Source organism: Taeniopygia guttata, chromosome 1A (genome assembly GCF_048771995.1).
Source record: "Taeniopygia guttata chromosome 1A, bTaeGut7.mat, whole genome shotgun sequence".
NCBI lineage: Eukaryota > Metazoa > Chordata > Aves > Passeriformes > Estrildidae > Taeniopygia > Taeniopygia guttata.
In genome coordinates this window covers 29,155,262-29,180,213 of record NC_133025.1, presented here as the reverse complement: position 1 = coordinate 29,180,213, position 24,952 = coordinate 29,155,262, and the positions used below count along the sequence as shown (strand labels likewise).

At 38.8% G+C, this 24,952-nt stretch overlaps 1 protein-coding gene across 7 annotated transcripts in view; it reads right to left on the bottom strand.

Annotated features, from left to right (window-relative positions):
* Nucleotides 1-24,952, bottom strand: part of TMEM117 (transmembrane protein 117) — a 177,797-nt gene that overhangs the window by 5,563 nt on the left and 147,282 nt on the right. For all 7 annotated transcript variants that reach the window (XM_072922305.1, XM_030258490.4, XM_072922319.1 and 4 more), the window contains one exon: nt 3,065-3,194. In XM_072922305.1, the coding sequence (XP_072778406.1) occupies nt 3,065-3,194 (130 nt within the window). The remainder of the gene's footprint in view (nt 1-3,064; nt 3,195-24,952) is intronic.

The window sequence follows — 24,952 nt, the reverse complement described above, 5'->3', positions numbered from 1 at the left end:
ATGCAGAAGCAAATTTTAATCTTTTTTTCTCTGCAATCATGATCTTTATTCTATGAAAGCTGAAATTCTCATTTACTCACTGTATTCAGGAGATAAGTCTTTAAGACAAAATAATAAAAAAAGAAAAAGAGCAATTATCTTAACATTTGTGAAAAAATGAGGAAAGCGTCAACACAGAACATGTAACTGAAGCTCTTCACAAAACTTGCTCAAAGCCATCAAGGACAAACCAACAGAATGATGGCTTGAAATCCTTGACTTCTTGGAATGTCACTTTCCTTAGAGATGCTCCTTTGTGGGACCATTGTTTATTTGAAAAAAACTATATTCAGTAGGGCTATTTTTATTTATATCAATCAATAGTGACTAAAACAAATTGTGTAAGAACTAATAATGAATAAACTTTGTCAGGAAAAGGATGGCAAATGTTATTTCAGCCATGCCTTCTTTCTCCTTGCTACTTGGGAGAAAATGGTTTTCAGTTTCTAAAACTTAGAGCACAGGTCGTAGATTTACAGCCTGAAGTTATCGATATAGCTAGTACTAAAAGAAATGTTTTTCAGGCCTCAGTGTTCATTTCCTGCTTATTACTTAAAAGAGGTCCTATGGTTGAATTTAACATTCTGGATTCTGTGTATTAAACAGGGCCTAAATAGAGCTGGTTCCCTGCCATTACCATTGTCCTACCCCCATGTCACCTGCTACAGTTGCATCCATCTGCATAATTTTAGATTGGATTATATTAATCTTGATTATATATATATATATATATATATATATATATATATATATATATATAAATATATATATATTTATATATATATATAAACATGGCTTTTAAAAAATATTCTACACCTTGATTTGAGTAGAATATTCAAGTATCTGCACATCTAGAGCTTGAAAATTATCCAACATGGTGCCCTAACCTAAGATAAGAACTGATGGCAAGAACAGATGGTTCAAGCAAAACTTACCCAAAGGGAGGTTCTTGTGCCATGTGTTATGGCTGTTTATTAGCTCTCCTAAAGGGTGGTGTAGCACTGAGATAAAACAGGCTCTCAGTAGACAGGATACGTGATGTGCAGTCAAATGGATTGATTTGTCTAGTGAATCTAATAAATGGATCTTGTTAATGCTGAGCAGGGAAAAAATTTCTTCAGCCTTCATTCATTATCTCATCCTCATTAAAAGAATGCCTTCTCACTAGAAAATCAGAAAAGACTGCAGTCCACTCTGCAGAAGACTACAATGCATAAATATTGGTTTTATTTGGTTGGTCTGTTTTCAAACAGCAGCATTGCTAGTGATTGCATTTCTGATCACTAATTTATGTTCTTTGGTCTTGTTTATTCTTTGACTATCCCTGATTATCATTTATGTCCCTGTCTCTTCTACAATGCAAAACTGTTCTTTGCTCTTCATTTCCTCTTCTATCACCCATTAATAATATGCCAAGTTTCTGTACCTGTGACACAGTCCAACTTACCATGCCTCAGCCATTTTTCCTACTCCTCTGTGCATCCATTCCACTACTTTTCCTTATACAATGGAATAACAGTATGACATCTGGGAACCTTGTGGGACTGAGCCCTCCAAATTAACTCTCTAGTCTTGAGAAAAAGAAAAAAAAATATCCTTTTTGCTGTCCCTGAATTCCATACCTGTAATTCACATCAAATATTTGATGCTTAAACTATTTTTTTTATTCTGCTCCTTTATCTTTTTTCTCACTTGGGAGAGAAAAATGTGTTCATCATGTACATATCTCATAACATCTCTTTTCACCCTACACCTTCTAGTCACTGACTGGCTATCATTTACTTTATCCTGTTCTGTAAACCACTAATGACTCAAATGGTCTCCCTCAGATATGTACTAGCTCTTCTTTCTCCTTGTTAGCTGTCTGTTCTCTGTCAGCATTCCAGCAGGACACCTACCTTCAGTTTTGAAAAACTTTCTATCACTCCATCTGTAATTCCTGCTGGCCCATTTCTCTTCCCTCAGTCAATAGCAAACAGGTAACTTCTGCACTATTTTTATCATATTTTCTGGTTTTTTTAATCTCATTTCTGCATTCTCTGCTGAAAGCCCCATTTCTGAGGCCTCATTCAGTCTGCCTCAACTCAGTGCTGGTGTCATTCTTTCCTTGACACATTTTCTTCCCTAGGCTTCAGCTCTCTGCTGAGCTTGTGACTCACCTGCTAACTCTTGGCCTTATCTTTGTATCATCTCTGAATGCCCCTTTTGTCCCTGGTCTGCAGGAGTTTCTTTTGGATTGTCCTTGGTTGCCCTCATCTATCTTATTTCTTTGTGGCGTCATGTGCTGTGACTTTTTATATTAGCAGTTAAAGACCCCTGCCAATTCACACCTGCATTCTTCTGTTATCCATTATTATCCATCTCTTCTCAATGTAGAGAGAAGAGCTATACTCCTTTTTTATAGCTTGAAGGTAAAACCAAAATATTTATCCCTATTTAACCTCCTTCTCTTTTTCATTCCCTACTGTTATTAAAATACTGACTCACAGTATGCAAGGATATCAGGTACTTTTTATCTATATGTATCATCCATTTCAATAACTGCAATTCTATTTTATTTGAGGTTATTTAACTGTCTTCTGCTTGTTAGATGACTGATGGAAGTACAGTTATGAGTGGCCTTTGCCAGATGAGAATGAGTGAAGTTATGAAAAGATATTAGCATAAATCATAGCAAAGGCATCTGAAAGCATAAGAGATTTGAAGATGAAATAAGCTGCTAATTTCCCTGAGAGAGTAGTTTTAGATAAAAGATGTCTGGAGTTACATTATGTATTACTTAATGTCACAAGAAGTTGCAGAAATCCATGAGAAACAGCAGCAGGCCTCTCTGATTTGTAAGATACAGGTTCCCCATTTCCTTGAGATGGCAATGTATGGAGAATAGGGATATGGACAGATAAAGAGATAGAAAAAGTCTGTGACAAACACAAAAAAAATACACATTTAAGACCATGGTAGCACACATTTATTACATAGAAGCAGATCACTGTGTGTCTGTGTCACAATCTGTAAGATTACCTACCTGTTATATGTATGTGATATTCCTCTTTCAATATCTTTTGGAAATAAGGTACTTTGAATTGCATGTGTGCTGAGGGCAAGCCTGGAAGATTCACTTCAACATCACCCATAAAATGTGGAAACTCCCAGTCCTGTTAAAAAAGAAAAATAAGAGCCTAAAAGTAAGATTTCACAGTATATTTTTTGCTTCAAAATGGCTTAAATTAATAAACCAAAAATGTTCTATATTTAAACCTCCAATATTGGATTTTCTTACTTTAAATTTGACTGACCCACTTGAAATAGAACACCTTTATATTAGATATTACAATATAATTTTTACCTCAGATCTATGTAATTATGTGTGTAAAAAGTTCACTTCAGAATGACAGTACTGAACCCACCTTACCAGCTGATAATACAAAACAGATTAAGGATAAGAATATTTATTTAAAACCCGGCAACACTAATACCTATATAAAAACCTTGCTATGCTACTTACTCTTAGTAACTTATAATTTGGCAAACAGTTCACAGGTATGAAATTGGCAAAGAAGGTCTGAGCCTTTCAAACACCTCATATATCTTGTATTCTACTTGTTCAGCTTACAGGGTATTTTCTGGATTTTGCCTTCATATATTTAAATAAACAATCATTGCAAGTGCAGGCCCTTCAGTATAATCTGCCTGAATCAACCCAAGCACAGTTTTTTCCACTGCCATATTGCAGCTGACAAGTTAATGCTGGAAATGTGGAAGCTCTTATCTAGCATTATGCAAATTTTGGTAGTTTGTGGTACCCCAGGTGAGGAAGAGCTGCATTTAAAGGAATTTTTCACTTGGTTATCTGTACCCACCATCAGTCACTTGAAAATGGGTATGACAGCATGGCTCATTAGAGCCCAAACTGAAAGCAATGGGGCTAGAATTAGAATGATTACTGCCAGTGTCATTACTCTGCGCACTGCAGATTGTTGATGACCTTCTGTTACAAACACACTGCCCCTTTTTCCATGCACACTCCTGGATTTGTATACAATAAGCTAGTGCCACAAGCACCTGAATTACTAAAAATAAAATAAAGGAACATAAAATGTGAAGAACTCTTTGAATGACTTGTGATTCCTTCACATGATAATCATTCCAGCACAGCCATCTTCCCATAAGAACCAATTCAGGTTTGTAAGGCTAGAAAGTGTCCTTACAGAGTAATAAAAATAATAAAATATTCAAAACTAAGAATCACCTACTAAATTGGGAGGAGCTGTTGACTCCCTTAAAGGCAGAGAGGTCCTGCAGAAAGACTTTGGCAAATCAGACTGCTGGGCAACCACCAACTGTATGAAGTTTAACAAAGAAAAGTTCCAAATTCTGCACTGGGATAGGGCAGCTCTGGATGTACAGACTGGGGCGGGCCATACTGGAAAGCAGTGCTGGAGAAAGGGACCTGGGGATCCTGGTCAATGGCCAGTTTAATGTGAGTCAGCAGTGCCCTGGCAGCCAGGAGGGCAAACCCTGTCCTGGGGTGCATCAGGCACAGATTGTCCCCTCTGCTCTGCACTGGTGCGGCCTCACCTCCAGTGCTGGGGGCTGGTTTGTGTGCCACAATATAAGACAGATATAAAGCTACTAGGCAGTGTCCAAAGGAGGGCAATGAAGATAGTGAAGGGCCTTGAAGGGAAGCCATGTGAGAAGTGACTGTGGTCACTTGGTCTGTTCAGCCTGGAGAATAGGAGACTGAGGGGAGACCTCATTGCAGTCTGCAACTTCCTCATGAGGGAAAGAGGAGGTGCAGGCACTGATCTCTGCTCTGTGGTGACCAGTGACAGAACCCAAGGGGACGGCCTGAAACTGTGTCAGGGGACATTTATGTCATATACCTCAAAAGGTTTCTCCCCAAAGGGTGGTTGGGCACTGGAACAGGCTCCCCCAGAAGTCGTCACAGCACCAGCCTGACAGAGTGTTTGAAGAAGTGTTTGGATAATCCTGTCAGGCCATGGTGTGATTCTTGGGGTTGTTCAATGCAGAGCCAGAAGTAGTCCTTCTGGGTCCCTTTCAGATTATATGACCTCTGAAAGATTAATCACTATATATAACTTAACTTCCAAGACTTGCTCAGTGCTCCAACATTTTCTACAATGAAAGGGAAATGGAAGAGTTTAATGGTCTGGAAATAGCACAGCCTGATCACTAACAGCTGATTTGTGCTAACTATTCGTTATACTGAGTTAAATGGATTAACAGGAGTGCAAGCAATGAGAAAATCTGACACCCTTAACCTAGTTCTTAATGTTCCCAGAAATGCAGAAAGTGCCAATTTTCATATGTAAAAGATAAGAGAAATAAGGACACTCTCCTTTTGCCTTGTCACTAATGCAACACATACACTCCTGGTAATACCTGCCCAGCTGCAGTCCCTTACCCTGCATCTGTAGACATCCCCTTGCAGGGGGTAGGCATTCAAAAAATGCCCAGAGATAAAAATTTTATTCGTGCACATTTTCAGTTCACGGTTTCTAATATACATCTCGGGACTGGTGTCTCTTGTCAATTAATACACACTCTCACCCAGGAGTAAATAGGAAGAAATACATCACATATTCCTGAAAATAAATGAATTGAGAACTGTGAACTCTGCATTAGTTATAGGTAAACATGGGTCTATAAATCTGGCCTCCTGTTGCTGCCTTGCTCAAAGGCTCCTACTGTGCCTTTTGCTGATTTACAGATAAAATTCCACCATGCAGAATTTTGTACTGGTCTGTGTCTCTGCATCTGAGTTTTTTATTAAAAAGACTTTTTCTCATCTAGATGAGTATTACCTGATAATAACATTTTCTACATATATGCCCCATACTGCATGAAGCACACCTGGATTGTATCATGGCCCTTATTACACTGAAGCACTGTAATATGGTGTGGCCATAACCAGAGAGATGGGTACAGGCTGGTGCTGCAGACCTCACAGCTATAAACAACTCACTGGTGTTCAGCTAAAGAAATGCAGATCTGGGCTGGGCAAAACTACTTTTAGGGGTAACAAGGAGAACAAAGAAGCATCTCACGTAAGACATGATCTGTAAAACCTATCTGTACCATGGATCAAGGAGCAAAGAGCAAGGTCTAAACATGTTATCAAAGATAAAAACAGCCCCAAGCAGCTTCTAGTGTAAGAAAAGAGAAACCATCATGATGAAGATTATTTCATTCCCAACAAAGGACTCCAGATGCCAATGACATGCTGTAACGCTCCCACTGAACTCCATCAGACTGAAACTGACCATTTCAAGAACCACAGGAACAGAGGGAGGGTGAATGAAACATCAGGAAAAGCAATAGAAACTGAGAAGTGTGTGCATAAGAATTTGACTTATAAGAATAAGAATTATTATTACTCTTACTACTACTACTACTACTACTACTACTACTACTGAAACTTCTTTCTGCACAAAAGTATTGTTTTCTGTAATGATTAGATCTCAACTAATAATAATTTTTGTATTACACTGTTTAAATTTAATAATAAAATTTTGGCTATATAAAGGTCCTTCCTCACTCATAAATAACATTTTGAATGTAACACTTTTATCAGAATGTTTATACAGTCTGTTCTTTGAGACCAGCCTCATGACATTACAGAAATAAAATAATTTGTAAAAACCAGCAACGAATAATAAAATGTATTCAAAAGCAATTTTAAGATAAGGAAACTAAAATAATGTGTAAAACCTACTGACTTCCATGGGCGTCACTACAGATGCAGCAGTCAGGAAAATGAAGCTTTAAGTTAGGGATTAAATGGGTTTAATTTGGAGCTTCATTTGACTCACAGCTTTGCTAAGTGTGAGTGTCAACTGTCCACAGAGAGACATTATCACCTGCAGATACATAGCTGTAGTATTTTCACTGTGCCAAAGAAAAGTAGATTATTATTACATTTTCAGGATAATGCAAATATCAGTCTGTCAAATCCAAACCCAATTATCAAAGTGGCCATTTTACCATCTAGATTCTAAGAAAATGCTGTCCAAAATATTTTGAATATTGGTTTTTGGGTTTTTTTCCCTTACTGACAGCCAAAAGACAACTTAATTTCAGCAATATCCAGGAAACCATTTTCCTAAGAAACTGAAGATGCCTTGTAGATATATTCCACCTCACTTATTAACACCTACTCAAATAGACCAAATGTTCAAGCCCATAAATCCAAGCACTTCCCATAGCTCAGGCCTGCATCATGTTTGCCTACACAGTGTTTTCTCTCTGTGGCCTCTGATATCAGTCTGCTCACCACTGGGATATGGGGGCCATGTGTTATGTTAAAGTTTTCAGCTCATAATTATGCAAAGTTCACTTGATCAGCTTTATTAGTCATTGTTGAGGTGCCTGTACTCTGCCATTTGTGGGATCTCATTAGGAACTGGGCCCAAAATACCACATTTAAAATGCATTGCAGAATTTGAAACAAAAAGCCGTGCAAACATACTGCTAGCTCGCATATGTACCTTTCATACTGCACAAATAGATTGTTTCTCCTCTAAATCCATCAGCATCAGACTTCTCATATTCATTGAGTCCAGTGGTTCCCAGCCTGGGGGATGTGACTGCTGGGTACATCCACTCTGTGTGTGGAGACGGAGCCAATCCAGAACCAGCTGGCTTAAATCAGCTGCTCAGAGGTCTCTAACCTCAGCGGAAAGTTTTGTGGCATGTGCAAATCAAATAAGGTTATTGCCTCATTTCACTCTAGTCATTGAGGAAAGGGCAGCCAGAGGATGAATTTAAGATCACTTAGAGCCTCATCCTGGTGTTGCAATGGGCAGAGAGTACCTCTGATTTCCATCAGCTACCTCATTAAATGCAGAAGCACAGAAAAAATACTGAGGAGATCACAGTATTTTGAGTCTCTTTGCTTTGGTTCTAGCTACCCAGGCCAAACAGATGCACAGACTCTCTGCTGCAATGCCAGGTATTAGTTTAAGACCCTACAGTGCAGCTGGCAGCACCAGTTTGGTACCTCTTTAAGATATTTTTAACAATGGTAACTAAGTATCAAAGATAGACTTTCCGATATGATCTGGCCATTTTTTTGCCATCATCTGAGAAAAAGAGAAGGCACTTCCTGGGCAGCCCTGTCCTGACCTCAAGCCAGGACCCACAGCTGCCCAGGAGCATATTGGCATGCCTAGTGTCCTGGTTTGGTGCAGGATTGGTCCTTGGTGTTTTTCGTTGCAGGTTCTGGGCCACATCCCCAGAGGATGAGGAGCAGGTGCTGGCTGGATCAAGTCAGGATCATTAGCTGTCTGGGAGAGGAATACTAGCCCTCAGCAAACCACATCCCATGCATCATGCACACACACCATGTGCCTCAGCCATAAGCCTCTTTCTCCCCAAGGAAAAATTCCAGAGAAGTTGGAACCATGATTAGAAAACACTAACAAGTAATGGTGAACAAACATACCACAGTTTTATCTCTCTTCCTGTTTGAATGTAGCTCTTGGTACGTTCAGTAAATATGAAATAACACTAAGAATAATATAAACACTGCTCAGATATAATAGGAAAAGAGGAATAATGCACACTGAATATTTCTGCTTTAAGTAATGATGACACATGCTATATTTAATGCTATGAACACACTTGTACTTTAAATGTCTCAAAACAGTAAATAAAAACAGGGCAGGAACTGAGAAAAGGCATATATGAATGTGTATGTGTTTCAGAAAATGCCTATGGCATTTTTTATGTATTTATTAAAAACATTTTGAGGTGAAGATGTTTTTTCAGATATCTTTGCATCTTAGAACATGATGGACACAGATACCATGAAGGAATTTCAGGAGATGCAACGTTTTTTTTATTTTTGCAAGTGTTTGAAGTAAGAAATGAACAATCAGAATTCAAAGGCCCAACTCGTCTATGGTTATGTCTAACTTCATTGCAGTGCTGCAACTCACCGTGATGTCTATTCCTGAGATCTCTGTGAGCTGCTAAACTGCAAACATATTTATAATATTTCATTCAAACATAGGTAAGAAAGGAAGTCAGCAGCCATGACTAGAACTCACTTTGTGAGATCAAACTTACTGCTCACCTTCTGACCTTCTGTTCTTTGACAAATAAAGGTAGACAGTTTGATAGGCAGTGCTGGTTTTAGCCCTTGTTAAATAAAAAACTACATCTACTCTTAATGTTACCACCTGTATACCTGAATGGCTTCAGTGGGTCTACTTAGCTCCCACAGTGAATGACACACTATTCTTCAGAAGACCTCCTCCTTCATGTTGGTACTATCAGTGCTAATCTCTTCATAGTTTTCAAGTCCAGAAAATGTTATTTTATTTGGTCATCTGATTTTGCTTCACCTGGCCGAACTGTTACTGACAATAATGATAAAAAACCCCATTCAGAACTGTGGCACCAAGTCCTTTATTGAAGACACTGCTTCCCCTTTTATTACTCAGTGTTGATTTAAAAAATTTAAAATATGGGAAAACCACTGCAGTAGTAGAATAAGTGCTTCGGTTGAGATCCAAACTGCAGAGACAGAAGACTGAAGATAACTCCCAGGACCAGACATCAGTATAGAAAGGCTATCCCTGCACTATATGGCAATGTAAGGCATTTAACATATACACAACCATGCTGTTGCTCTCCATAATTTTTGTGCTCTTCTCTCCTCAGTATTTGCTTAGCTTCTTCAAGCTCCTGGCCTTTCACTAGAAAGACCACTGCAAATCTTCCTCTTTTTCTCTCATTTGAGGAAATGAGAATAAGACAGCAATAACTCCCTCTATGACAGAGCAGCAATGCATGCTTGACCTTGAATGACCCCTTCCATTTAAAAAATCATTACAGAACCCTTTGGTCTATTATCTATTTCTGCTTATTTAAGGGCAACAATTCCCAGGCCACACAGGACCCAAACAAGCCCTTTGCATTCTGCACTCTGCACTGTGAATTATGCAATTTGAGCATAGACAAAGCTGTGTATGCACATGTCCTTAAAACAGTACCATTTGGTACTGAACTGTCTGAATTGGTATTTAGCCTTTCCACAGGAAGGTCAAATGAATCTCAGTATTTCAGTCCACCTCAAATAAGGAATGCTTGCATTTCACTGGAAATTGCATATCAACACCTGATTCACAACAGATGGCACTTCCTTCTCTTCCCCCTGTGACTATGGTATCCTCTATTCACTTCTCAGAACCTTGTAGTGCCTTGATACTGCAGACTTGTTTTGTATAACATGTGACAAATATGAAGATTCCTACCAAACCCGACAGCTAAAATTTTTATCAAGGCTCTCATCATCTGCTGTTCAGTCACATTGGCACCTTTCCCTCTGGCCTTCATGGGTGCTGTTTTCCACTGACACAGAAATGCTTCTGCAAAGACCATTCACCTAGTCTATTTTTCTGACTATGAAATTCTTCTCTTTCATACAATAAAGTACAGGCCACTTCCTTTCATTCAAATTCTTTTAGATCTTTCAACACCTATGCACAGACTGTCTATATGACAGCTGCTCCTTCAGTCAGTCTATAAGTTCAGGCTATAATTTTTTTCTTTATTTAGAGGTTTTTTTTTTTTTTTTTTTTTTTTTTTTTTCTCCTGAGGAGTTCTCTATCAGCTGAAGAGCTTTATCCTGTCTCATTCTTCTTTATAATTCTCTTTTGCAGGACAAAACACTAGGATGTCATTAAGTAGGTATCCTGGCTTACCTGTCATCCTGACCAATGAAGTTGCTACTGCTTGTACCCACCTGTATAACCAGTCATAACTCTGGGATTTTCTTTAGCAATTAAATTCTCTAGGACTGGAGTTGTATTCTGGCTGTCTTTAATTATCATCTAGCACAATGCTCTGGTCCCTAGTGATCATTGCTAGTTTCTTGACAGGACAAATGCTGCCAGTAGTGTGAAGAGTGAATGGCTACCCATTAATTTTCTTACATTAGGAGCAAATTGTGAACAAGCCAGTGCACAAGAAAGGACAGACACTAAAAAGACTCAAATCTTGAGATGTGGTCACCATTTCCTGCTGAGGACAAGGACTGTTCTGTCCTACAGCTGCTCTTTAAGTTTTAAGTACTTATTAGTGTCAAACAGGAGCAAGGTGAAACCCGTTTATCCATTCCTGAGGAGTGGCAGGCATCACAAAGCACAGCCTCTGTGCACTTACTCCCAGGATGTCCTAGGACAAGTCCACCGGACTTTTCATCAGAAAAATGTGAGGTCTCACACATCCAAGATGACACCCTGAGGTTCCTCTTTGTTGTAAATCACTCTTACCTGTTGAATAGCTATTCACAACTGCTGACAATGCTGATGAAAAGAAATATACTCAAAAGTAAATGTTCTTTGATTTTATTTCAGTGCCTCTATTTTCTGTAAGCTTTTACTCTTTTACTGTGTCTCTCATGTCTGACCTCAGTTGAGCTTATTAGCTCAACCCATCTGGATGAGAAACACCAGTTAAAACTTTTCCAGTTAATTCTTGAGCCTGTTAAACTGCTAAGCAAAGTGTTCATGTTACAATATTGTGTATGTGTAAAAGACAAAGAAATCAGCTCCAGTAAAGCAACTGTGTCTTGTTCTCTACTTGAAACTTCCGTAAACCACCAGCCAGTTGTAATGGTTTTTCTAACTACCTCAGTGACACACTTTATGAAAGCTATTTCTGTGATGAATAGGAGAAATGAACATTCACTAATAATACACAATACATATATTTACACATTTACTGAGACTACATCCTACTGTCAAGGGAAATCATGACAGAAGAGTCAATCTTTCTGGTACCCTAGAAAACCAAATATCTGACTATGATGTGGAGAATAAAAATAAATTTTAAATATATTGTTGTACAATCATCTTCAGCAATATCAGAATATTGCGGAAGTACATGCAATGAAACACATACCGCTGCATTGTAGGAAATATACGCACACTGCAGCTGAACATTAAATGGTATCTGGGGCATTTCAGGATTTGTAAACACTGGTAATGACATTTGTACCTATTTGAGAACAGCAAGCTCTATTTAGGGTTCTAAAGTAATTTTACATTAGGACAACTGTCTCCAGCTAAGTTCAACTGTATTAAAATGAATATTGTTCCTTTTCGTTCCAAATATCCACATACATGAATTTCCTTGTTGCCTGATATTTAAATTTTAATGGTGTTTTTTAGTGTTACCTAAACCTGAGAAGAAATATTTGCTGTAAAATACCTGAGCAGGTATTTCCTTGCTATAAGCTTTGCAACACAATAAAAATGGTGTTATAAAAATAAAGAGCATCTGGAGCAAGGGGATTACTGTGTGTTGTTCCCTGTAGGTGGAAAGCAAATCAATCCAAAGCTGCATCAATGTTAGAAATACATGACTGAGGAGCCACTCTGTTCTGGAAAATATTCCTTTGGATTATTATATGTGCTCTGAAGAGTTTTACCATCATCTATTCTGAGTCCCCAAAATTTGTGTCTGGTTCCAAAGAAAAGTATAAATTCCCTTTGGGTATTCAGTGTGATCTGAAGTGGCAGATTTGGACCAATGCTCTCAGTTTGAAACTTTCATCCAGCTTGTTTTGGTTTAGCTATAACTAAACAAAATAGCATGGGCAAGGTTCAGCTTGCTGCAATAAAGGTAGTGAAACAGTAATATTAAATTTCCATTGGAAAAAAAACCCCAGTATTACATGCTGCATTTGACTGATATTGAAAAAATAATAGAGCTGAAGGTGACATAAAGTAAAAACTCTGAATGCATATGGAATACAGAGAGAAATGTCTCATGAATTTAAATGTAGGGTTTGCAAACAAGTCAATGCGAATTCCCTTTTCCTTAAAAGAATGGCAATAGCTCTTTACAAAATTATTTTCCTCTTCATAACTTGGGCTAAGTAATATATATAGTGCTAATTAATGTATAATTTATATAAGGAAATAGAAAGGAAACTGCATGCAAAGATTGTAAGAAGAAAGGCTGTCTGCAAAACATGGATATCTGTGCCTAATTTTTGTTTCAGGGACAAGAGTAATATGGAATTTACTTGGTCTTCTCTGCTCCCTATTTTTTTTAGGCTGAAGTTTAAATATTTTGTGTGTCCTGAATTTTAGCCGGCTGGTAGGATCCGCAGTGGCAGCATACTGTTTGCAAACAACTTAATTTGCTGAAGGCAACTTATCCCATTCCTGAGCCCCATCTCCATGCTACCCCTCTATCTCCAGTTTTATCATCAAAAGCTGTAGTGTGGCTATTAGGCACATCTGTTCCAGGACCTGAGAAAAATAAGAAAACAGTAGGCCTCCCTATGTAAGTACAGGTCTACTAGTATTATTTTTTTTGGTAAATAAGCGGCTACACAAAACTAGTGTGCTGCTGGGATTGCTATAGTGTATCTTCCACTGAGTGCACAGCATTGTGTTAGTCATTCTCTGCAGTTCAGTGACATGGCATATCCAATTATTAGAGAGTGTATGTCACTTAATAGCCACAGAATTATTTGCTTAAACTCTCTTTTTTCTATCTGCCCTCCCCTCTCCAAAATCCCATTCATTTTCTTATCCCTTGAGGATGTGATGTTACTACTCTATGTTATACATACATAAATTACATTCCTAAGAGAATGAACAATATCGTAAGCCAAAAGGATAGTCTTCAAGGTGAATAAAAATTAGGGAAGATAACTCTTTTCTACAGCCTCCTGTCGGACGCCCAATGCAAAAATCACTTCCTGAGCATAAGAGAGAAAAAATGCAATTTCAGCTTTTTATACTGGAGCAATATATCTGCCTTTGCCAAGCACATGCAGAAAACATGAACTTCATCCTAAAAGGTTTTCAATGTTTAGAAACCTCCTGGGAGAGCTTGTCAAAAACACAGTGAACCAAGTTCTAATTGCATAAACTCACCCTGGTCTTCGCAAACACAACTGTTTGGTCCAAATTTCAAAATTGTTCCCATCAAAATCCTTGGGAACAGAGAAAACATTATTAAGGTGTTTTTTCTAATCTCAAAGACAAAATCAAAGTCTGGTGGTATGCAATAAATTGAAGTATTCTCCTAGTGAGATTTGAATGTAAATATAGCAACTATGTTGACCATAAGGTACAGCTGAATTAAAATTAAAAAAAAAAAAAGAAAGACAGATGAGACAGGGTGTGACAGGGTGGACAAGCTCAAAAAATTTGGAAACTCAGTGTAGATAAGAAACCATATATACAGCTCTTGGCAGAAGCTTATTCAAACTAACAGATGCTTCTGAAGAATGTCTTCCTGCAATCCTTCTATTTAGTCTTTACTTTTGATCTGCAAGAAATTCCTTTCCCCTCTTGCTGCTGATGCTACTTTTGGAAGACAACTTGCTAATTTCTAGTCAGGGAGAATTTTCCTTGAGGAAAATCATAAGTGCCCCATGAGCCACACTTTTTGGAGGGGAGATGGTTTCTTACACCATCTCTCTTTTCAGAAATTTTGCTCTTTTATCTACTCACATAACACTGAATCTCTCTAATTTTTGCCACAAACAATAACACTTAAATTCTTTCCCCTTTACTGTCTTTTCTCTCACAAGTTCCTCTGTAACATCTACAAGTGATAGGCTTAATTCATAAGTATCTATTTTTAACTTTAAGAACTTTCCTGAGAAAAATTTTGGGAAATGACACATTGCCTGTTCTCAGAGACACTGTTATGAGGGCAAGATCACAGGATCTTGCCTGCAGATAAATCCATGGCTTCCAAACTTCCAAGCTCCAAAAATTTTAATTACTGCCATCAATGAATCAGGGAAGCTACATTACAGCTGAGTGATTACTCTGTCAGTCTGATTAATAGGCTGGGTGGAGTTTTAAAGCAAGGTTCTGCATGTGTATATGCATGCGGGCAAGGGGTAGATGTGTGTGTTTTTTTGTGGACAGCTCCAGTTTAACTAGTCAAAACCATAACAGTGGACATAGTTACTGAAATTTCTGAACAGGAAAGTCTAGAATTAAAGCATTATTTTCAACAGTTTAAAGAAATGCTAAAATAATTTTCTCATCAGAGGAGCTGTTTTAGAACAATTCACTAAGTCAAGAAAATGAATGAGCTGTTCTTTCACAGCATTCCTCAAGGAGGAATTATCCCAAATGATATGGTTACTTAATACGAACATTTATAAAGGGACAGTCATTATGCGAATTATGTATTTTACATAATTTATTTCAACTTTCAGTTTATAGCAGCACTTTTATCTTCCTTTCATTCCGTGATAAAAAAAGGCATCAATTATAATTCTCCTAACATGTCTACAGAACAAATGTCTGCTACTGAAGTTGCTGTGCTCATTCAAACATATCATTATTCATCAGAGGGTCCCAGGCAATCTACATTTACCAAAATAATATATAGATAGAAACTAGATGTAGCAGTTTAGGTACATAAGAAATGCACTACAAAACATATTGAGGGATGTGTTGGTCTGTAGCAGTGCTACCTGCTATGTGTTGACTTGGCTGGGCATTTCTGCTGTTAATTATGTAAATGCAATTAGAGCCCAGAGAGCAATAGGCTTGCTGCCATGTTTCTGAAAGAAAACAGACCATTTCTTTGGTGTCTCCTCAGACAGTACATTTTTCCTGAGGTTTATCCAGTTTACATGTACAAAGCACGGCTTCAAGATATGCGAATATGAAAGAAATATGAGCAAACCAGATTATAACAAGTACTACTGCAATTTCAAGGAATCTATAATCATAGTTGGAGAGTTACAATGCAGGGGGAAAAAATAGAGCCACACAACAGGTTATTATTACAGGAATTTTCAAATTAATTTAGAAATTAAAGACTACTGGGCTATTGGCTTGCATCAGCATGCCTGACAGCAGAGGTCAGCTAAACGGTCAGATCTGCCCAAAATGCAATTACACTGGATTCTGCAAGCAAAAATTCAAAAGCTGAGTTGCTAGTAAAAAAACATTTCTCATGTACTATAGTGAAGACCCTACTAGACCTTGCAGATGCTGAAAAGAGATGAAAGCTTGAGCTTATAGTCTTTGTACTTCAAATCTCATTCACAAATGACAGACTTCCCTGATCTAGGCTCCAAAAACCACTGACCAGAAAATAATTTTTTAAAAGTTTTAGATCAAGTGAGCCACAGAAGATTACAAGCTCCTATAGGAACATAGCACATGAAGATACATAATGCTCAAGGACTAAAATTGTTAAATTTTAACAATTCCCTGTCTTGTATCCGTGACCAATATAAAGGCTGATCAAAGACTTGACTACTCCATAACAGTCACTTAGAATGACTAAGCCTTTTGTTAGAAATTCAGAATAAGAAATTGTATTAGTAACTAAATACTCCTTCCTAAAATATTAATAAATTTTTTGCCTCTCATTCCCAGTTCTCTTCTGAGTTTTCCTGCAGTCAGCTGACAAACTTTTTGCTTTAAAAGCTGAGTCAAAATTCAAGGAAAATATCTCTCATTTAACTCTTGTAGCAACCATTTAAGAAGCAAGCAGTACTATTTCCTTCTGATAAACATACTATTCAAGTCTACATTGTCTCATGCCCAATTCTAAATAATTGTTTCCTATGAACTCATACTACGTATATGGAAATCCTTTTGCTAATAAAGAGAGTGAAGCCCCATGAAACAGATTCTTTGACAGGAAAGAGAGTTATTAAAGGCTTGCTACTTAATTGGCACTAATGACAACATTCTACCTCCCTGAAAAAGCACTGAAAGTGTTCACTAATTTCCATTATATAAGGGCAATTACCAATCATATAACTGATGTCTACATTTATCTTTTTATGAGTATGATTCTGCACAATGATTTCTACCAGCATGTGTTACCTTTTTGGAACTAAATCACTAAGGAAAACATGTTCTCATTCTAATTTTAATGTTACAGAAATCTATGATTTAGCCACAAAACACACTAATAATTTAATTTAATTTTCTTATACAACCTGAAGGCCCATCCAGCCTGTGTCGATCTCTGTGTGGCTATACAGACACAACTATTCTATCCCCAATGGAACTTGAAGTTTAGCTACAGTTTTTTAAGATTCTCACCACTTTTCCGAATTTCCAGTAGCCATCTGTGTTGTATAAACAAAGAATACCATTAATTGATATGGTAGATAAAATGTCTTTGCTGGATAATACTGTTTGCCTCTCACTGTCCCAGTGAGCAGTACTCTCTGAAGTGGTCTTTGCAGAAGAAGCCTCACAACTGTGTATATTTGCATTAGGACACACTGTGGAAATTTATTTACCAGAACTGTATGGGAAATAAAAACTTCATTTTCAATTTTTTTTTTGACAGTTCAAAGTTGTTTATACGTACAAGCACTATGTAAAGGGGAAGAGAGATTTTTATTGCTAGAAAAATGAATACAAAAATTAGGTTGAGAAAAGTTGCATGGAAGTGGTTACATAATAACTCTACTCAGACTCTGAGCATCACCATATGAACAAGGCATTTTGTCTGCAAGTCAACACAGTTGTGTCAGGTTGGAGCCACCATCTCAGTGAAGGCCAAAAATGGAGCCAGGATGCCAGAGCACAGTTGTGTAGAGCTGAGAAAAGTCTCACCTCTGTTGATGTGAAATTCAGCAGGTCAAGGGAGCAGAGGCTTTCTTCCTTCCAGACCCCTCCCACAGTGCAACAGAGTGAGAAAACTCAGTTCTTAGTGTAGTTTTATAAAAGCAACTGAATGAAATGTAGGAAGTTCCTTGCAGTATGAAAAGAGAGTGGTTTTGCCATAAAAAATAGCACTAGAGGAATTCATACACAAGGGCACCCAGCTACCACCGTGGCAGGTGCCATATAGAACAGGCAGAAATCACAGCGCTGCTGCTTGTCATGCAAATAGGCTTGTGCACATACTGATCTCATTTGCTTATAACTTTTCCAGATATAACTGCTTGGGCTGAACACAGCTCATGCCTGGTGTGTGCCTCAGGCTGTATTTTTTTTTTTTTTCCCCTATTGGGTTCTATGTTTCTGGTTTAGGGTTTTGACATTTTCAACTATCACCTTTTAATCACTTCTGAGAGTGAGATCAAATGGAAAATAATTTACTTTGCTCTGTAGAGATATCTCAAGTGGAGATACACAGTTCAGCTAGGCAGTAACTTTATTTCAGAGATGTGCCTCTTGCTTTGCTATAAATACCTGCCTCAAACTGAAAAAGTTTGAAAAGTCAGTAATTTTCATACTTACAAGAATCTAGCTCAAGGTTCAGAAACAAGCACCTTCCCAAACTGTGCATCACTCAGCATGCCAGAGTCCCTTAGCTCCTAGAGCATCAAGCTCTAGTGAAACTTCAAATCTCAGAAGAGACAGAGCATCCTCTGTCTCCCCTTTGCCTTCACCCCCATTTTTTGCTGCTGCTGCTGCTGCTGCTGGCAGGACTCTGAGCTGCTCTCAAACAAGGACTGAGCTGGCCCTGCACAGCAGCCAAGAGACAGAAAGACAGCTTTCCTCTAATTACTAATCCCAAGTACTCTGTGTGCAGATGGAACTAGTCAAGTACAGCTTGAGCTAGGCATTTGGACCTGAAGGAAGATGGAGGCAAAAGGGCATTTGGCTCTGAGTCTGAGACTGAACCTAGCAGGAACTATTTTTTTTAATTAAGTTTAATTATTTGGTCTTCTTCTTTTTATTTTGCACATAGCACAATGTAGCAGTATATAGACTCAAAGTTTATAATTGAATATAATAGAGAAACTTTGTATTATATGCATTGGAACAGGCTACCCAGGGAAGTGATTAAGTCCCCATCCCTGGAGGTATGTAAAGGACACTTAGATGTGATGTTTAGGGACAAGGTTTAGTGGTGGACTTGGCTGTGTTACATTAATAACTTGATCTTAAGGGTGTTATTCTACCTAAATTATTCTATGCTAAACCCTGTCCTCCTCCCTCCCCACCAGTCCTCTCTAAGAGGCTGAGCAGAGGGCATGACATGTCCATGAGCAGCCACACAGCCTGGGCCGTGCTGTGAAAGGAAATGACCACAGAGACACAAAGGTTTGATAGGAAAATTGGAATGGACTACACAAAAGGAGGGGGAAGAGAGGAGAGACTTGAATAAGGGCAAGAGGGTAGGGATGAGAGCAGGAGGTTGGGACTGGCTGGTTAAGGAAAAAGGGACTGAATTATGGAGAGGGGGAAGGGAGACAAGGAGTGATTCTGGTTTGAACAGCAGTTGCAGGGTAGATGAGTCGGATTCACTAAATATGGACCCTAGAAATGAGAGACATAAAGACTTAAAGCTGGAAATGGATATAAATAATGGTATATGTCACAGAACTGGGCATGAGGAGAACCCAGGATGGGGGCAAAAAAGGAGACACAGAGAGAGGATTTGGAAGTGATAGGAAGGAAAAAGCCACACTTGGGCATATGATCAGAAAGTGTCAGTACCTCATTGGCTCTGGAGTTTAGACTGGTTGTCATGCCTCTTATTATCACCACCCTCTGCTGCTAACAAGTAGATGTGAAGTCCAGAGGCAAAGTATATTTCTCTTCTTTTTTATGAACTATCTCATTGGAAGAAAGAGCAGACACTGCTATTAGCAGTTGCTCATATGGCAAACATCCCTGCAGGGGAGGTAAGAGTTCCGGTACCTGATAAGACACATTGCATTCATATGGCAGGCTTTTGATTTTGAGATTGCTATCTTTTTGTAAAAAAATTCAGATTTGTGCACACAGAAAGTCCTGCATTAAGGCATCTGCCTGAAAATTTCAATGGTGAAGACTCAAGTATTAAATGCCAGACTAAGGTTATCTGTACCTCATGGGTAGGCATGGTACAAGCCTTTCTTAATTACTGCATCACACAGAGTTTGTTCCAAAAGAAACAATGTTTTTCATTAAGGAGTATCTAACTTATGATTGTGAGGTGGAAATATGTAGTGACAGAGACCCCTGTAGTTCTCCTGCACTCTGCATCTGCTGCACAAGCTGGAAAGTGTGTGGGAAGAGGGGGTAGCAGCAGATGTGAAAACATTTGCCTCCTGTTACAGAAGTCATTGCTGCTAGGAGAAACTGAATTTGACCAGCTCTGCTATGACACATCTCTCAACCTACTCTGCTATGAGACATCTAAGAGACACCAAGTGAATTTCTAGAACCAAACTATTATTTTTTTCCCTATGGGAGTGCCTCTCTACCCTACCTATGCTTAAATTTGCACAAGTGACAAGTGTCCATGGCTGGTATTGAAACTAATGAGAGTTGGACCTGAATATATCACCACTGGGAGGAGGAAGAGTTAACACAATATTTGTGGGGAGAACAAAGGTCCTGTAGTGCATGGCACTATCCAGATAGGACAGCACTGTACTCCTTTAAGATCAGCATAAAAAAGTAACCAGGCTTTTTATGGAGCTAGATATTTGACACAGTTACAGGCATAATTCAAAACAAGCAAAGAAACTGCTTTTAAAATAGTTTGAATGCTACAAGAGAAATAGGGCTGCCAGTATAATAATATATAAGATTACATCAAGTAAATATGTGGCTCTGTCTGTTACTAATGAAATAATATGCTAGATTCTCCTCCCTCAATTAGGTAACTGCTCAGATAAGAGATGGGTAATAATATGAATTTTCATAATAATGTCATCAGACATCTCAAATTAGGGGCCCTTTGACTTTAATTTCTTTGTGCCTCAGTATAAAATGTGGACAATAATGGACAATAATACTCCTGTTGTGAAGGCTATTGTGAAGATAAATATATTAATGCTTGAGAAGCCCTTAGGAAATACAGCAATGAGTGTCACAAAAAAAGTCCACAAGGAAATGAATGATTTCATCTTCACAGCAAGGTTCCAATCATGTGCAGTAAGCAAGGCCTGGGGCCACAGGCTGCACAGAAAAGGTAAACCAAAATATCAAATAGCTTCTCATTAAGTGAACACCATTCATCCAGTGCAGCAAGTGAGAGAGGTCCTGTGGAAAAATGGAATGTGAATAGATAATTAAAGATGGTATCACAATGCACGGACAAAATAGGGGTGAAAATTTGTACTGGTGACTTAATTCTGACATCTCCTAATTCCTGAATGCATGATTCTGCAGCTTCGGTGGTATTGTCACATTTTTAACACCATTTTTTATATGTCACGGTATTCGTCTTGCTTAAATTACAATCTGCTCATTTCTGATATTAGGCTTGTTTGTGTGATGCTTTTCTTTCCCTAATCCCCTGTATTTAGAACACATTGTCCAGATATGAAAATCTTTGCAGCTTGACCTTGAGGAACAGTAAGTTTGTGAAATTTAGATTAGTACAGTAATTGCCTGGCCCAGAAGCCAAAAACATGCCCAAGGGTATTTAACATTCATCCAGAAGATGTAGCTAGTGCTTTTCAACTTAAGGTCAGAATAAAAGCACAACTTAGAACCAAAAAAAACATGCTGCAGTTCTTGTCTGGAAGGTGGCAGTTGCAGATTGCTGGGGCACCACCAAGCAGCTGCCTTCAGAAATGTCACCCGGCACAGTCTCAGAAGTCTGGGCAGCTTTCTCCAAGACACAGTCTGCAAAAACTGGGCCAAATCAAGGCCATAAAAATGTACACTCTCACTCCTGACATGGAACAACAATCTTCTTGGTTTCCTCTTAACTAGCTGTCTGATAAAGCAGATCACTTAATCACTTCTTTTCTGCCACCTACTCCTTAACAGATTGTGTGCTATACATGGGATCAGCGCTGCTGTTGAGAGTTGTTTCTCCACTTTGGGCACACAGTTCTGAACTGGAATGAAATTTCATTATAGACCAAATGCATGCTGCACATTGTATATAGTCAAGTCCAAAAACCATCTGAGCGAAACTAAAAGTTAAGAGCCATCCAAGAAAGATTATGGGATTATACCCTTAAATCCATGGTGAAATACATTAGAAACAGATGTAAACAGTTTTCTCATTTTCATCTACGGGCAATAGAATGGATTACCTAGCCACAAATTTCCATCATTTAATTCCTTGTGTGGTATGTGATGCGGGAAACAACATCACAGCAAAGCTCAGCGAGAACTGATGGAGAGTGAAATCAAAACTGGGTTTATATGAATGAAAGAGCTTCAATGTCTCTCCTGAAAGATGAAATAAAATCACAGAAAAAATGACCATTACCAGTCAGAACAACTATATTGCAGTCTTCTGACTTACTGTATCACTAAATTAATGCTGGCAGGGGTGCAAGCCATGAATTCACTGAGAAGTGCAGTACTCCAGAGGCTTCTATGATTCTTGAAAAAGAGATGGAAACAACAGAGTTGGCCAGAACAGAGTAAAAGCTTCTTGAAGTGATGGCCAAATTTAGCTGGCCACAGAAGCAAAGCAGCCCTGCCAAGGCTGGGTCACTGAAACCATGAGTACTTCCCTGGGAGTGGGGCACCATCACCAGCAACTGCCTTTGGTCTGTGCCTCCCCCTGTGCCTCTGGTGCACTGTACAGTGCTGTTGGATGGAGGGAGACCATTGCAGGGGATAAAGCCAATTCCCAATCTTTCTCCCTGCTGACATACTACCCTGCACAGCACGACTATCCTGCTACCACCATGATCTTAATGCAGATACAGGAAACTGCTTGCAAATGTCTGCTATGAGCTGGAGGTGGCCAGGCTTGGAGCTGCCACCATGACTGCTGGGCCTGGGCTTCTTTCTCCCTTATGGCCCCCGTAAGTGTTTCAAACCACTCCCAGCATCAGGCTGCCTTAAGGACACACAGTACCTTCCCCAGAGCCAGTCCTGAAAGTGGCTCTTCAATTCAGCTATTTTCATCCAGGGAGGAATGGATTCCATGCCTGCTGTGACTGATTTCAGAGGCTCTGACAGCACCACCATGGATTGGTTGCTAATGGATAGTCCCCTCTGTGCCTGTGGCTGCTCTCTCTGCTAATGAAGTGGGAGATGAAAGCACATGGCACCATCACACACTTCCCGAGGCTGTGTCATTCTGGCATTAGAGGTATCAAGGCAAGTTCAGCATTACTGGCTACTGCAGCATTCAAAAAAGTGTTGGGGAGGGTGAAGTGAAAACTACAGCTTTTTCCCAGTTTGAGCAACATCACCTTTGTCCCTGCTTGTACCATTTCAATAAGAGGAATGGCGTGTTGATATGCCTACAGCACCCACTGGCTCAGGCAGGGCTCTAAGGAATCTTAATGAAAAATTATATTGCAAAATACTATCTGGGTACTAGGAAGAGATAAAGAAAAGGTTAATTATATGGGGACCTGCCGAGGCAAAGCCAACTGCTGGACACTACTGAGACTGTTTGGGAGACTCTATAGGCATGTTGATTTTGTTGTTTTGCTGCTCCAGTGGGAAACACAGAAATTACACTGTGTTATGTAGTGCTGGTGCCCAATCTATCTGTCAGACCTGGAGTTATTCTGGGGAATCTCCTTTCCCTAAAAATCATTACATGACAGAAAAGCAAACATGGTCAGATTCCAGAAGAAGGAACTTTTAGTTTTTGACCTGTTGGAAACTAGAAACCTGGTTGACTGGCCATGTTACACAATGTCTATGACCCACACTTACACAACGCCTATGACCCACAGGGACATGATGCCAAACACAGTATAGCTGAGTAATTAAATGGTAGTTGAAACTCAGAAACCATCACAACCTATAATTTCAAATCACTAAAAGCACTGGGGAGTACTTCCCCTCCTCTATACATATGGAAACAAATTATTTATTGATGGCCTCAGTAAAGTTTGGATTCTAGCAGATGTAAAAATATCTAATGCATTTGGTATCTCAAGACTCAGTGATTAAATATGTCTGTTTTGTTATACAAATAAAAGCATCAGCTTTATAGCATGTTAGAAGAAGTCAAAAGCAATAAAAGTAATTGTCTTTTTGTTAATGTTTCATATGAGAGGCTTCAAACTTTTTGAGGAAGTATAAACATCTGACATTCAATCAGATTTCTAGAAATTACTCAGCTAGACTAACAATATCAAGCATATTCTTGTTTCTTTTCCCCTCTGTGGTTTGATTAAGAGCAACAAAGCAATGCTTGCTCCCTCTTCTTACTTGAACTCAGTATTATTGATAGGCGGATCTGTATGCTCTGTACAACCTGTCTGTAAGTCTTGTATGTTCAATATGCCATTAGCTAAAGGTAAGATATGGATGGGCATAAAATGTGTTGCCAAGGGAGTGCTCTGTCTTATGGTGGCAAACAGAGGTTTATCTTTCTCTTTTTAATTCACTGCTTGCATTTAAAAAATTTCAAGCAATTCTGTCACTTAGAAAGCAGCTGAACCTGTTCAATCTCATCTCAGAATTTTTATTTTCACATAAAAACCTGTGTAACACTCATAACAAAGCAGATTTCTACAGTCAAATAATACATTCCAGAGCCTTGCTTGGAGAGTTGAAATTATCTGAATGTCACCATTACTGTTACATCAACATAAATCACTCCAATATACTCTTAAACAATGCAACATTTCTTGCACATACACCCAGCAATAACAAAGTCTATCACATACTGATTACAGCAGAATCTATGAAAAGGCTCTCCTTGCTGTTAAAGATTAAAATAGCCCCATGAATAACTAGCAAAAAATTCCCAGATTTTCTTGTTCCTATAAGTGCATGTTTTTCTGTGAATTGGGCCTGGATATTTTGGTTTCCAGGGGCAGTATATAAAAATGCTGGGTCTACTTTTAGGCAACTGCTTTGTTATTTCAGGCAAACACCTGCACTGCCAAAGAAGGGCTTCAGTGTCACATGTATGGCATGTACCCATTGTCAGGGTAAAAGGGAATGACTGTGACAAATGAGAAGCTCTTTCAGCTAATTCATTTTGGGTGTAGTCATCTCAGAGCCATGAGGCTCCAGCTGGGACTGGTGCCTGATTACAC